The following is a 13973-nucleotide window of genomic DNA, read 5'->3' as shown; positions in this document are numbered from 1 at the left end:
TGCTTTATGCCATTATTGTTTTTTTTTCCCCACAGGATAGTTGTTGATGGTCAGTCACAGGATTCAAGCATAGTCTTAAATAACATGTCAAAAGTCAGCTTAATGCTTAGGGTAGGTCTTTATATAAGTCATTGCATTTGTAATTCTGCATATTTTGCACACTCTGCTAAATTGCAATTTCCTTTCCAAATGATCTTGGGTTAGATTTTCCTGACTAATTTTAAATCAATTATCTCTTGGGGAAAGCATCTTATCTCATCCCCAGCCTTAATCTTCAGCATCCCCAGTAGTTCATTCCTGGTCATTACCTATTCCTTATCCATATGATGTTTTGGGATAGCATCATCTATGTGAGGTCGGATTCCTGCTACGTGCAAATCTCTCAAAACCACCCATACCTCTGTTTCTGACACCAGATTATGCCAAGTTATTACTTCCGCTGTACACATTGAGAAGATCGAAGTTCAATGATTTGGCCCCATCACAACCTCCCTACGCTCTCCACTAATTTCCAGTGTAATGTTCTCCTTCATCCTCTCTGTCATAAGGATACAAGAATACAAGAAAGTTGGAACCAGAGTAGGCTACCTGGTCCTCAAGCCTGCCCTGCCATTCAATATGATCATAGCTGATCTGCCCAGGCCTTAACTCCTCTTCTGTGCCATTTCCACACAGTCCTCAATTCCCCATTCTTTCAGTCTTGCTTTGTATCTTTGTAATTGCCCTTATTTAGGTTGAGACACTGGTTTTAGATCCGAGGTATTCACCCTCAAATGGAATTCTTCCCTTCATTATCCTGTGCTACTGCTTCCTCAATTCTTCATTTATTAAACATCTCATCACTGGAACAATTACCCCTCCAGCACAAAACCATAATTTCTTACAATGAATGGTGACACTGCACATCATGGGAGGCAGATCTGTTCAGTAGATCCACCTCCCATGATATGCAGTGTCACGATTCACGAACCATGAACTGCACATTTTGTCTACTGACTAAGCAAAGGTGACATCTGAACCCAGCATGATGCATTTGCGCACTTCTGATTCCAAATATCTTTTGTTGTTACATGGTAGCAGCTGGGAACATAAATGGAAAGTAGCAATTAGAGTGACAGGAACTAGCACTATTCTACAAATAGTCTATTCTATTCAAAATGAACCTTGATTGACAACAAATTCTCTTCCAGAAAGTACAACTATACAGTTTCATAATTTTATGATTCTACTGCAGGTTAGGGATGAACTGGTTGTGCTTAGTAATATATCGATTACCTGAGCTCCTTAGTCTGTGGACTGAACTTACCTGGGGCAAGTTTCATAAGTTCATCAGTATTGTAATTTCCATAATCTCTAAAATTTATGAGTTGCACAAATCTTTACAATTAGTAAACATTTGTGCAGCTCATAAAGATTTCACAATTATTTTAATGTTGACAAATATTCATAAATATTGCTTTAATTTGTCAAAGTTATTTTTGGTGCATCTTATTCTGGGGAGTTTGACATTTTTCTAATCTTAGCAATAAAATTAGTTATATAGCTTTTTTGTAAATTGTAAAAACTAAACATTCTTTCATAAATTGTTTTATTTCATGCAGTATGCTGAGAGCTTTACAGCTTCTGAATATAGTCAAGCAGGTAAGCATTATTGAGGGTCAATTGATTTTTGTCAATTTCTCATTTGTTAATGTCTACATGCACTGCTGCTTCTCTGAACTGTAACACTATATTCTATATTCTGTTATTGTTTTCCTTTTTACTACCTTGATGTACTTGCGTATAGAATGATCGATCTGGATGGCATGCAAACAAAAGCTTTTCACTGTATTTCGGTAAATATGACAATAATAAATCAATTACACATTACAAAATTTCATAAAGGTGCAGGGCTTGTGAGAAATATTGACCAATCCCATGTAGCTACTGCAAATTGGAAGAATTGCTGGTTTTACCAACTGTGTTCCTTTTGTGGACTTCTCATGGAGTCTGGTGGGGCATGTGGTGTTGCAGAATCTCCTCAAACCACCTGTATCACATGGACAGTTTCTACATTGATTTCAATGAAATGGCTGTGAGACTAAGGCAAGTTATTTTAGTTTGATTGTTTTATACAGTATATGAAATATGGAGACCTAGCTGGGGTGTAATCAACTATAGCATATCTCCAGTGTTTTACAGTTCTCCAGAAATGAACCACAGAGCTTTTTTTAATGGCCTTATGAGCATATTTTGCTAAATATCTTAAATATCAGCTGGGAAGATAGAAGAACCAATGTCAGCGTGCTAAATGAAGCAAAAACAACAAGCATTGAAGCCTACGTTATCAAGAACCAACTAAGATGGAGCGGTCATGTTGTTTGGATGAAAGACGAACGTCTGCTGAAACAAATCTTCTACTCCCAGCTTAAACTAGGCAAACGTAAAAGAGGCGGACAACAGAAGAGATTCAAAGACGTCTTAAAAGCCAACATGAAAAAATGTAAAATCGACATCAACAATTGGGAAACCAATGCCAAGGACAGGAAACTCTGGCAAACCATCATCTGAGAAGGAACAGTAACCTTCAAAGCCAACAGATGTGCAGAATTAGAGGAAAAAAGAAGAAAATGGAAAGAGAGGCAGCAACAACCAAAGCCCGATCTGCCACCTGGAACCACCTGTCCAGAATGTGGAAGAACGTTCAGAGCCAAGATTGGACTCATAAGCCACTTGAGAGCCCATAAATAGATCAACAGAACAAAGACCATCACCCTCGACCTCGAGGGATAGCCATGATGATGTGCATATTTTTGCCTCTTTTCCAGATCATTGCCGCCTCTACCTAAGTTAGATTCTTGTTTTTCCAAGCAATTTGTTGCTGCCTTATTCTTCCCACCGGACATGCATTGCCGGCTATATTGATACACGTTTATTCTGCAAGTTCACCAATTTCCTCTTTTTTTATGCAATGCTTTACTTTTTCTCACTATTAACCATAACCCCCAACTGGTGTCAGACATAAACTTTGAAATTGTGGTCTGATTTCTAAATTATTTGTTATATATTGTGAACAGCTGTGGTCGTTTTATTACCTCTTGCAAGCAAGGTTTTTGGTATTCATTTATACAGTATGTGTTATCCATGGTGGCTTGAAGTGTTCCTTTGGTGTAAAAGTTCATTGGGGTATTGCCTTCACACTGTTGGGCAGAGCTAAAGGCAGTCTCCACTGACAACCCCAATAATGTTCTGTGGGGCAAATATATATGATATAGGAGGAAGGATGAATACAAAAAGCATAAGATACAATCATAACCATCCTTTCTTGTCATCTCAATAATGTATTTAAATACTAAATACCCTAAATACTAGGGGTGCAATGTGAAGCCACTTTAAAAGGAGTTTCAAACCTTTCTATTTTGATACAAATGGAATTCACTTTTCAAGGCCATGCTGTTGGTTAGTTATCTAGCCATCAGCTCACACCTGAAAATGTACATTTTAAATCTTACCCTGAAAAAGATCTGATCTAAATAGTGAAAATGAATGCATCGGTAAAAATATACAAGATGCAAACTGCATAATTTTCTGTTGGAGTAAGCAAACTGCTGAATTTCCTGTTGAAGAAATTAAAAATTGCTGCCTTATGCTTGTAGTCCAACATATCCAAAAACATATCTGATTCCTACATCTGTTTCAGGTGTGAATATATGTTCCAGTATTAGCTATTACTATATACTGTCCCAGAAATTGATATCCTGGTGAACATACTGCTTGTTGTTTCCTTAATAGAGGCCAACTCACCAATGCCTGCTTTAAATGATGAATCTATACCGACAACATTGCCTGCAATAGAGCCTAATCCCATTCTACTATCTGCTCATCAGGATGGTTCTATTCAGTTTTGGAGTGTAGAGGTAATATAAAAACCTATTGAGGAATATTTTTATCAATCGAATTAGAAATCTGGGGACAAACATTTAGCAGCTCTTACTTTCCTTAGATGCAAGAATTTTTATGAATGCACTCTACTGGAATGGAATTGTGCTTGCAATAAGCACCAAGTCTGGCAAACAATTGCAGTCTCCCCTCTCCCTGACTGCCAACAGCCCCTCTGATCTTATCATCCCCCTTAATTGACTGGGGTTCCTGTCTCCCACATTCTCCAGTGCCAACTTATCGGTAACCATCGCTCACGATTACTTCATGCCTCAACCACAACCCTTCTCCACTCCATTCCCTTCCCAGGGCTCTTTTCCCCAAAGACCTTCTGGAACATAGGCTTCTGATTTCATTCACATACTTCACAGTAGCTGAGCTGCAAAGGAAATCCCTTTACTATTTTTCTTCCCTTGGACTTCACGTAGTATTGAACTTTCTCATAGAAGGCCCCCTTTTCTGTGACTTGGAGGCACCAAGGAAATTCTGTGTCATGATCTTCCAAAGGTTAAGTAAATGGGTGATTTATGTACTTTTTTCCAGATGTTGTTCACATTTAATGAATGGTCTTCTATTCCATATTTAGTCATTTCCTGAGCTTCAAGGCTAAGCCTTAGAAATGTTTATAGCAATGACAAGTTCATAGTAAAGCTGTCACTATCTTTCTGAAGCATAAGAACCGACTCCCTCTTTTGATCAAAGTCAAGGTACACCTCCTTAATGTCACCTCACTATTGTAACCTCTGAAGCAATCCTTTCCTAACTGTTGGGAATCAGGAGATGCGAAGCCTACTTTTTCATCCTGCTTGCTTTTCAGTGCACCATTTGCCAACAATAGCTGTAAACATTGGTTGAGTCTTCGCCTCTATATAAGTGGGTGGGCAAGAGTTCAGGGATATAACCTTGTCAAACAAGGAGATATGAGATGAATAAAATTGCAGTGCATTGTAAACTGATAGTTATGGTCCTGTTAGTCACTGAGTCAGAGACTGGAAGGTGGGGTTGGGTTAATAACTTAAATGGATTCTCCCCTAATAAGCAAAATGCATTCTAGTGCTCTCTTTTGTAATGTGTTTGTAACACAAAATTTGGCTGAATGTTCCTGGATATACCAAAACATTTCCCACAGTTGATTAGACCCTCCTGTGGACCAGTGATTTGTAATGGACAGAGAGTGACAAGGTCAGGTATAAGGAGATGAAGGGCTGGAGGAACTTGAGATTTGGTGGTGGGAGAAGGTAAAAGTCACAATTGGGTGTGGAGGCTAGGTTTGGTCTGGGATTGCTAGAATGGTGATGGTTTCAGAATGGAGTCAGTAACCTCATTGCTGTGTTCACACTGGCAATGAGGTCAGCATCAATTTAAAATGTGTAGTTCGCATTTTTCAGGTAATGGCCCAAACTATCAAATGGAATTCAGGGCCTAAGGATGTAAAACTGATGTGATTATGATGTTGGGGATGGATTTTCTCATTTGTAGAATTAAACCAACTTGTTTTTCGATAGCGGGTTTATATTTTCCCCATTGGTACAATGACATCTATTGAGTAGTAAATGATATGTTTTGCAATAGCACCATCTGTAGTCTTCCAAGAATATTTCCATTTATGTCCTCATTGTAATCACATGAGTAAGTGTGCATTTTATGTTATAGTCCTGATTTTCCAAGGCTATGCAGTGTGGATACAGGTTTTATTATTGGAAATTAAAATATTTGGTTTTCACCCATACATCCTGTTAGATTATCCACTGAACCTTACGTCAACAAAGATTGTCCAGTAAATGTGTTTAGTTTCTACACCGAAACTAATGTCTTTGGTTGATTGTTTGCATCTATGAACTGGGTAGGTTGAAATCTTGGGACCTCATCAAACATATTCGCAGAGGAAGACAGTGATATTTTCACCCTTACACTTATTGCAGATCCCTTCCCCCTAAGAATGGAGGTTCAGGAGGAAGTCATCTGATTTACATAACTTTGAAGAGCTGGTTGTGCCTCTGCCCCACCCCACTGCCAAAGAAACCAGAAAGTTAAGATGAGGAGTCCTGATGTGAGGGAGGTCTGATATTCTCTTGCACCTACAACAGGTCACTGTTGGTGCTCCTGAGGCATTGTACTCCCATTGTGTCATGCAATACAAATCACTGTGTCTTTTCTCATTCTTTAATAGGGTGTACAATTGGATAAAATCCTGCCCACCATTCAGTTTTGCAGTCCTATCACAACAATCTCGGTTGGTGAAAGGATTCCTTGTATCTTAGCTGGAAATCAGAGTAAGTCAATCCTTAACAGCTTTCTTTATGGACAAACTGGTCTAGATTTGTTTTATGTAAGCATTGTTCAGATCAATAGCTTGTTTTAAAATTGGTTGAATCAACAGAGATGATGGCGTCCATTAATATCAGCAGGATGAAATAAGGTTTGTAAGCTGTATAATAAAAGGCAAAAGTTATGCAATGAGTCAACAGCAGCAAAAGAGACATAAAATGTTGACTGCAGCAGATTAATGCTTTTATTGCACTCCTAGTATGCCATTCATGACTTGAGTTTATTTCCTCTCTCATCCCCCAGCATCTGAAAGAACCCTGTTACCATCCTTTTGCTGATTGCAGCCTTACCTTAATGACAGCATGGCTGACGACCTGTCCCAGCTTTGTCCCAATCTCTGTCTCTAATCTTCAAGACCATCACCACACCTCCACCCACCCACTTCTTCTCCCCCAGATCCAACCCCTCCCTCTTCACTAGTTGCTGCCTTTATTGCTCTGCCCTCTTTATCACCCCACCTTGAAAGCCCCCATCTCCGTCAATGTTGCCCTTTGCTTATGTAAGTATAAAACCAGAAACCAGATTAGATATCATGAGATCTTTCCTTCCAAAGTGACTAACTGTCTTTCTTGCATAAGGGATATAATTCCTAACTCAGGTTAATATAATAATCAGGTATAGAGTCATAGAGCACTACAGCACAGAAACAGGCCCTTCGGCCCATCTAGTCCATGTACCTATCCAAACTTCCCTTAAATTTTACAATCGAACCCACATCCATCACTGGCAGTGGCAGCTCGTTCCACACTTGCACCACCCTCTTAGTGAAGTAGTTCCTCCTCAGATTCCCCTTAAATATTTCACCTTTCACCCTAAACCTATGACTTCTAGTTCTAGTCTCATCCAACCAGAGGGGGAAAAAGCCTGCATGCATTCACCCTATCTGTACCCCTCATAATTTTGTATACTTCTATGAGATCTCCCCTCATTCTCCTGCACTCCAGGGAATAAAGTCCTAACCGCTTCAACCCATCCTTGTGACTCAAGTCCTCAAGTCATGGCAACAGCCGTGTAAATTTTATCTGCACCGTTTCAAGCTTATTGATGTCATTCCAGTAGGTAGGTGACCAGAACTGCACACAATACTCTAAATTTGGCCTCACCAACATCTTATACAACTTCAGCATAACATCCCAACTCCTGTACTCAATGTCCTTATTTATGAAGGTCAATATGCCAAAATCTCTCTTTATGACCCTATCTACCTGTGATGCCACTTTCAAGGAATTATGGATCTGTATTCCCAGGTCCCCTTGTTCTACTGCACACCTCAGTGCCCTACCATTCACTTACCCTGGTTTGTCCTCCCTAAGTGCATCACCTCACACTTGTCTGCATTAAATTCCATCTGCCATTTTTGAGCTCATTTTCCCAGCTGGTCCAGATCACTTTGCAAGCTTTGATAGCCTTCCTCATTGTCCACTACACCCCCAATCTTGGTGTCATCTGCAAATTTGCTGATCCAGTTTACCACATTATCATCTAAATCATTAATATGGATGATAAACAACAAAGGACCCCGCACTGATCCCTGTGGCACACCACTAGTCACAGGCCTCCAATCAGAGAGACATCCATCTACTACCACTCTCTGGCTTCTCCCGCTAAGCCAACGTTGAATCCAATTGACTACTTCATCCTGAATGCCAAACAACTTAATCTTCTGGAACAGCCTCCCATATGGGACTTTGTCAAAGGCTTTGGTAAAGTCCATGTAGAACAACATCCACTGCCTTCATGGTGACTCCTCGAAAAAATCTAACCTCCTCAAAAGATTGGTTAGATGTGACCTGCCACATACAAAGCCATGTTGACTCTCCCTAACCAGGCCCTGTCTATCCAAATACTCATATATCCTGTCCCTCAGAATACTTTCCAGTAATTTATCCACGACTGATGTCAGGCTCACCAGCCTATAATTTCCCAGCTTATTCTTAGAGCCTTTCTTAAACAACAGAACAATATTAGCTATCTTCCAATCGTCTGGCACTGGAAGCATGTCTCTCTTCGTTTCTGTGGACCCTGGATCTTTCTTGATCTTAGCCCTGGACTTTCTTTGTTCTTGGCTGACCTGGTTGGGTGGACAGATGGTGAGCAGGAATGATGTATGGAAGCATCTCAATGGTCCAGGAGATCTTTTCCATCATATTTGCACCTTGGAGAGAATTACAAGATAGGTAAGATATCTTTATTAGTCACATGTACATCGAAACACACAGTGAAATGCATCTTTTGTGTAGAGTGTTCTGGGGGCAGCCCGCAAGTGTCAACACACTTCCAGTACCAACATAGCATGCCCACAACTTCCTAACCTGTATGTCTTTGGAATGTGGGAGGAAACTGAGCACCCGGAGTAAACCCGTGCAGATACAGGGAGAACGTACAAACTCCTTACAGACAGTGACCATAATTGAACCCGGGTCACTGGCGCTGTAAAGCGTTACACTAACCGCTGCACTACCATGCCTGAACAACACAGACCAAAAGTTTTGAAGAATTAATTAGGCATTAGTGTAGACAAGGGGGTAGGCACACGTATAAAGGCTTCAGGAACCACTCCCTTACTGTCTAGGAATGGGTCAGCACCTGTGTTAAGCAGCCAGTCATGCATCAATAATCATGTTTTCTAGCTCACTACTAGAAAATTCAGGATCACCTTTGCAGGTCCAGGTCCAGGGTTTCAGTGTGACGAGAGGCATGAGGATGGTTGGTGAGGCAGAGGAAAGTCAGGGGTTAGAACCGGCTGTTTCAAAGTCCAGAACTGAGTGGTCCTGGAGAAACGCCCTCAAACTGGGCATTGGTGAGCAGATTGTTTGGTGAGAAAGTGCACCTTGATGGCACTGTTGACCATACCTTCCATCAATTGGTGGTGATTGAACATTTACAGATCATTTGGTAATCATTCCTTCTACACTTGTCCTGATTTTGTGAGCACTGTGTATCAGGGCAAATACTTTTACAGTGTTGGGTAGATACCAGTGGAATAGCTTGGCAAAAGGCACAGCTAGTTCTGCAGCACAAGTCTGGGAGGTTGTCTGGTGCTTTCCATATTCAACGTTCTCAGCTGTTTCTTCCGTCACATGGGATTGGATTGAATTGGCTGAAGACTTGCTTATGTGGTTGTGGGAATTGCAGATGGAAGCCAAAGTGGATCATCTGGCCAAATGTAATCGTGAATGTTATAGCACTTGGGTGCTGGGCCCTGCCATTGTTGAGTACAGGTTCTCCTCGAGTTATGACGACTGAGAACTGTTCGCAACCCAAACTGATTGTAAGTCGGAAATGGACAAAAACTGTGTGGGAGAGGATCACAGAACAGAAAAGCTGCAACGGGAGAGTGAGCAGGCACGAGAAGAGTGGCCCGCTGGCTGGTCTCACTGATTTGGTGTGTGAGAGAATGAGTGGGGAGGAGGGGGAGGTAGTGGGGAGGGAAGGCACACAGAAATGCCCCGTTCCCACCCCTTCAGAAGATGCTTGCAGCTCCACCACAGCCGGCAAATCCATTCCCATCTGCCAGTCTCCCAAATGTTCATTCATATGTACACAGTGTCTATAAGTCAGGCGTTTGTAACCCAGGGAGGGTTGCTCTTGGGGCCCCTTTTTCCTGTTCACCTTTTTAATTGTCTCCCAGCATTCATGACTGGATGTGGCAGGGCTGCAGAGCTTTTCCTGATCTTTTGGTTGTGGCATTGCTTAGTTCTATCTTTTGCACATTGTTTATTTTCTGCACATAACTGTTTCAGAAATGTAACTATTTCTGTATATATCTGTTTCATATAGTCCCATTTTATAGTTTCAGCAGATTGGCATCTCGTTTTAACTATGCCTGGTGCTGCTCTTGGCATGATCTGCTGCACTCCTCAGTAAACCACAGTTACTCCCTTGGCTTGATTGTGATTGTACAGCAAGGAACATGCTGTACCATAAGGTTACAAATCATACTTGCTCGTTATAAATGGGCCAAGAGAGCTGGTATCACTTTTGTAGCTGGCAAGGAAACAATATTCAGTGGTGTGCATTTTAGTTGCTGCTGCTGGTGATGATCCCAGTTCCGCGCTACCGGATCTGTTCTGAGGCCAGCTCGTTTTGTGTGATTGTAGTGCCACACCACATGGATGGCCCTCATTGTGAAGACAGGACTTTGTCTCAGCATAGACTTTGATGGTCTCTTCCACCAACGTCGTCACCACACTGAGGAAAATGGGAAAATCTTAGAGGAGGTGCGGAATAAATTTACAGGAATGATTTCTGGGATGAGGGCCAATAGTTATGGGTAAGCTAGCTTGGAACAGAAGCAGTTGAGGAATATCTCTTAGAAATATTTAAAATCATGAAGAAACAAGGCAATGTAGACAGAAACCATGTGCCTGGTGGTGTAAGATTCAAGAAACAATGGATAATGAGGGTTTTTGACAAAGGAATCAAACATGACATGAGGAAAAACTTTTTTTAATGTCGCAAATGATTAGGGTCTGAAATAAGAAATAAAGGTCTGCAGACGCTGGAATCTCGATGAAAAACACGATGATGCTGGAGGAACTCAGCAGCCCAGGCAGCATCCGTGGAGAAAAGCAGGTGGTCAATGTTTTGGGTCAGGGCCCTTCTTCAGGACTGAAGATAGGAAAAGGGGAAGCCCAATATATAGGAGGGAAAAGCAGAGCACTGATAGACAAAAGAGGGGAAGTGGGGTGAGCACAGGGAGGTGATAGGTAGATATAGGTAAGAGATAGTGATAGGCAGGTGTGGGGCAGGAGGGGAGTACAGACCCACCGGGGGATGGGTCAAAGGTAAGAAGAGAGGGGGAGAAAAAGGTCTAGAAAGGGAAGAAGCATGAGGGGGGGTTTAATGGGGAAGGGGGATGGTGGGGATTACCTAAAGTGGGAGAATTCAATATTCATGCCATTAGGCTGAAAGGTTCCAAGACCGAAAATAAGGTGCTGTTCCTCCAGTTTGTGCTTGGAATTCTCCTGGCAGTGGAGGAGGCCGAGGACTGACATATCAGTGATAGTGTGGGAGGAGGAGTTGAAGTGACTGGCAACGGGAAGATGCAGGTCGTGGTTACCGACAGAGCGCAGGTGTTCTGCGAAACGGTCACCTAGTCTGTAGAGGAGGCCACACTTGGAGCACTGAATGCAGTAGATGATATTAAGGGAGGTGCAGGTGAATCTCTGCCTCACCTGAAAGGCCTGTTTGGGTCCCTGGATGAAGGTGATGGAGGTGGTCTGAAATGCACTGCTAGTGGGGTGGGAGAGTGGCTGCTAATGGAGGTGGATTCAATCATGTTATACAAAAGGAAACTTAATGTGTACCTGAAGGCAAAATAAAAAGTAGGGCTAAGGGGAGAAGTGGGGGAATGGGGCTGGATGAATTTGTGCATACAGCTGACATATATTCAATGGGCACAACAGCCTCCTTGCATACTATTACCTTTCAGTAATTCTGTGAATGAAGGAAACAAGATCAAATCTTTCAATACATAGAGCATAGGACATAGAGCAGGACAGCACAGGAGCAGGCCCTTCAGTCCACAATGGCTGTGTTGACCATGATGCTAAATTAAACTAATCCCATCTACCTGCACATGGTCTATGTCCTTCCATTCCCTGCCTGGCAGCATGTTCCAGGCACCTACCACCCTGTGTGTGTAAAAACAAAAAATGCCTCAAAAATCTCCTTTAAACTTACTCCCTGTCACCTTAAAGTTATGCCTTCTGATATTTGACATTTCCACCTTGGGGGGAGGAGAGGGTTAATTCTGACTATCTACTCTATCTATGCCTCTCCTGATTTTATATACTTCTGTATGAGGGACCTGGGTGAAGTCTTTACTGAAGTCCATGTTGACAAAATCCACATCAATCATCTTCCTCGCCTCCTCAAAATAAAACTCAATCAAGTTCGTAAGATGTAAACAACCTCGCACAAAGCCAATCTGACTATCCCTCGTGTCCATGCTTTTCCAAATACAAGTAACTCCTAATCCCTAAGATTCTGGGTTTCCTCCGGGTGCTCCGGTTTCCTCCCACATTCCAAAGACGTACGGGTTAGGAAGTTGTGGGCATGCTATTGTTGGCGCCGGAAGCGTGGCGACACTTGTGGGCTGCCCCCCAGAACACTCTACGCAAAAGATGCATTTCACTGTGTGTTTTGATGTACGTGTGACCAATAAAGATATCTTATCATTTTTTTTTAAAATTCCCAACCATTGAAGTAAGGCAGAACAGAACAGAACTCCATAATACTAAAAAAAAAGCACTTTGAATATTAGCCGAAGTATCAGAACTGTCACCCATTTCACACGCAGGAATAGCTATTTGGAATATGGTGAGAATTTCAAAAATTACTCCTGTCTTAAAATTAACTAATATGTGTTCTCATACAGGGGGATACATAATAATTTGGGATATTGCAGCATTGCTCAGTGATCCATTCGCAGAAAATAAGGTAAGTTTCATTGCTTAACTAAACTAAAATCATATTTAAGAACATCAATTATTCAGAATGAAAATGAATGAGAAAAACACAAAATCAAAGAATGGCCATAGATGAGGGCCATTTGGCCCATTTGTTCCATACTGGATGTCTACCAGAGCAACTCAGTAGTTTCACCCCCCACTATTTCACCATTTCATTGCAAATTTTATTTCTCTGGATATTTATCCAATTTTCTCCTGAGGACAAAATGCAAACTCCCTCCATCACATCTACTCACAATGTATTCCAGATTGTCACCATGTTCTACATAAAAGATTTTCACTCATATCACTCTTATTTCTCTTTTTTTTTACTTCATACCTGTGGTCTTGAATCTTTGACTCCTCCGCCTAAGGGAACAGAATCCTCTTTATTTTATATACTTCCATTGAATATCCCCTCAACCTTCTCCAAAAATGTCCCCAGCTTCTCTAATCTACCCTTATAACTGTAGTGTCTCACCCCAGGGTCCATTCTCTTAAATCTTTTCAGTACCTCTCAACTGCCTTATACACTTCCAATTATGAGGTGACCAGCTAAGGCTAGACCAGTGTTTTGTAAAGGTTCAACATGACTTTCCTACTTTTATATTTTATGCCATTTTGATAATGCCCAAAATCATGTATGCCTTATCAGTTGTCTTCTTAACCTGCCTGGACACTTTCAATGATCTGTGCACACATACCCTCACACCCCTCTGCTGGGCACCCCTTTTAGAACTCTATGCTTCAATCTATATTGTCTCTTTTCATTCTTCTTACCAAAATGTATTGCTTCACATTTCTCCACATCTGCCATGTGTCTGTCCATTCAACCAAGCTGCCTGTATCCTGCTACAATCTATTGCTATCCTCCTTGCAGTTCACAATACTGTGAAGTTCTGTGTCATCCACAAATTTAAAATTTGTGGCTTGCACTCCCAAACCTAGGTGAGAAAAGCAATGACCCAACATCAATCCCTGGGGAACACCACTATCTACCTTCCTCATCCAAAAACCAACTCTTCACTACAACCCTCTATTGTCTTTTACTGAACCAACTTTGTATCCAGGCTATCAATGTCCCTTTTATGCCATATGATTCAGCTATGCTGATAAGCCTGTTATGTAGCACCTTAGCATAAGCCTTTTGGAAGTCCACATGCACCACTTTAAATGCATTACCCTTATCAATTCTGATACCTCACGGAAAAAATTCTATCAATTTTTTTAAACATGCTTTTTTCTCAACAGATCTCTTAAGGCTGGCTTGCC

At 41.5% G+C, this 13973-nt stretch overlaps 1 protein-coding gene across 1 annotated transcript in view; it reads left to right on the top strand.

Annotated features, from left to right (window-relative positions):
• LOC127568016 (WD repeat-containing protein 64-like) overlaps window positions 1-13973 on the top strand; it is a 69899-nt gene that overhangs the window by 51584 nt on the left and 4342 nt on the right. Inside the window, exons 18-20 of the mRNA XM_052011263.1 lie at window positions 36-111; window positions 1602-1641; window positions 12629-12690. Coding sequence (XP_051867223.1) covers window positions 36-111; window positions 1602-1641; window positions 12629-12690 — 178 coding nt within the window. The remainder of the gene's footprint in view (window positions 1-35; window positions 112-1601; window positions 1642-12628; window positions 12691-13973) is intronic.

The sequence above is a fragment of the Pristis pectinata genome, chromosome 3 (genome assembly GCF_009764475.1).
Source record: "Pristis pectinata isolate sPriPec2 chromosome 3, sPriPec2.1.pri, whole genome shotgun sequence".
In the NCBI taxonomy this organism is placed as follows: domain Eukaryota; kingdom Metazoa; phylum Chordata; class Chondrichthyes; order Rhinopristiformes; family Pristidae; genus Pristis; species Pristis pectinata.
Note: the sequence above shows the minus strand (reverse complement) of the source record. Positions and strands in the feature narration are given on the sequence as shown.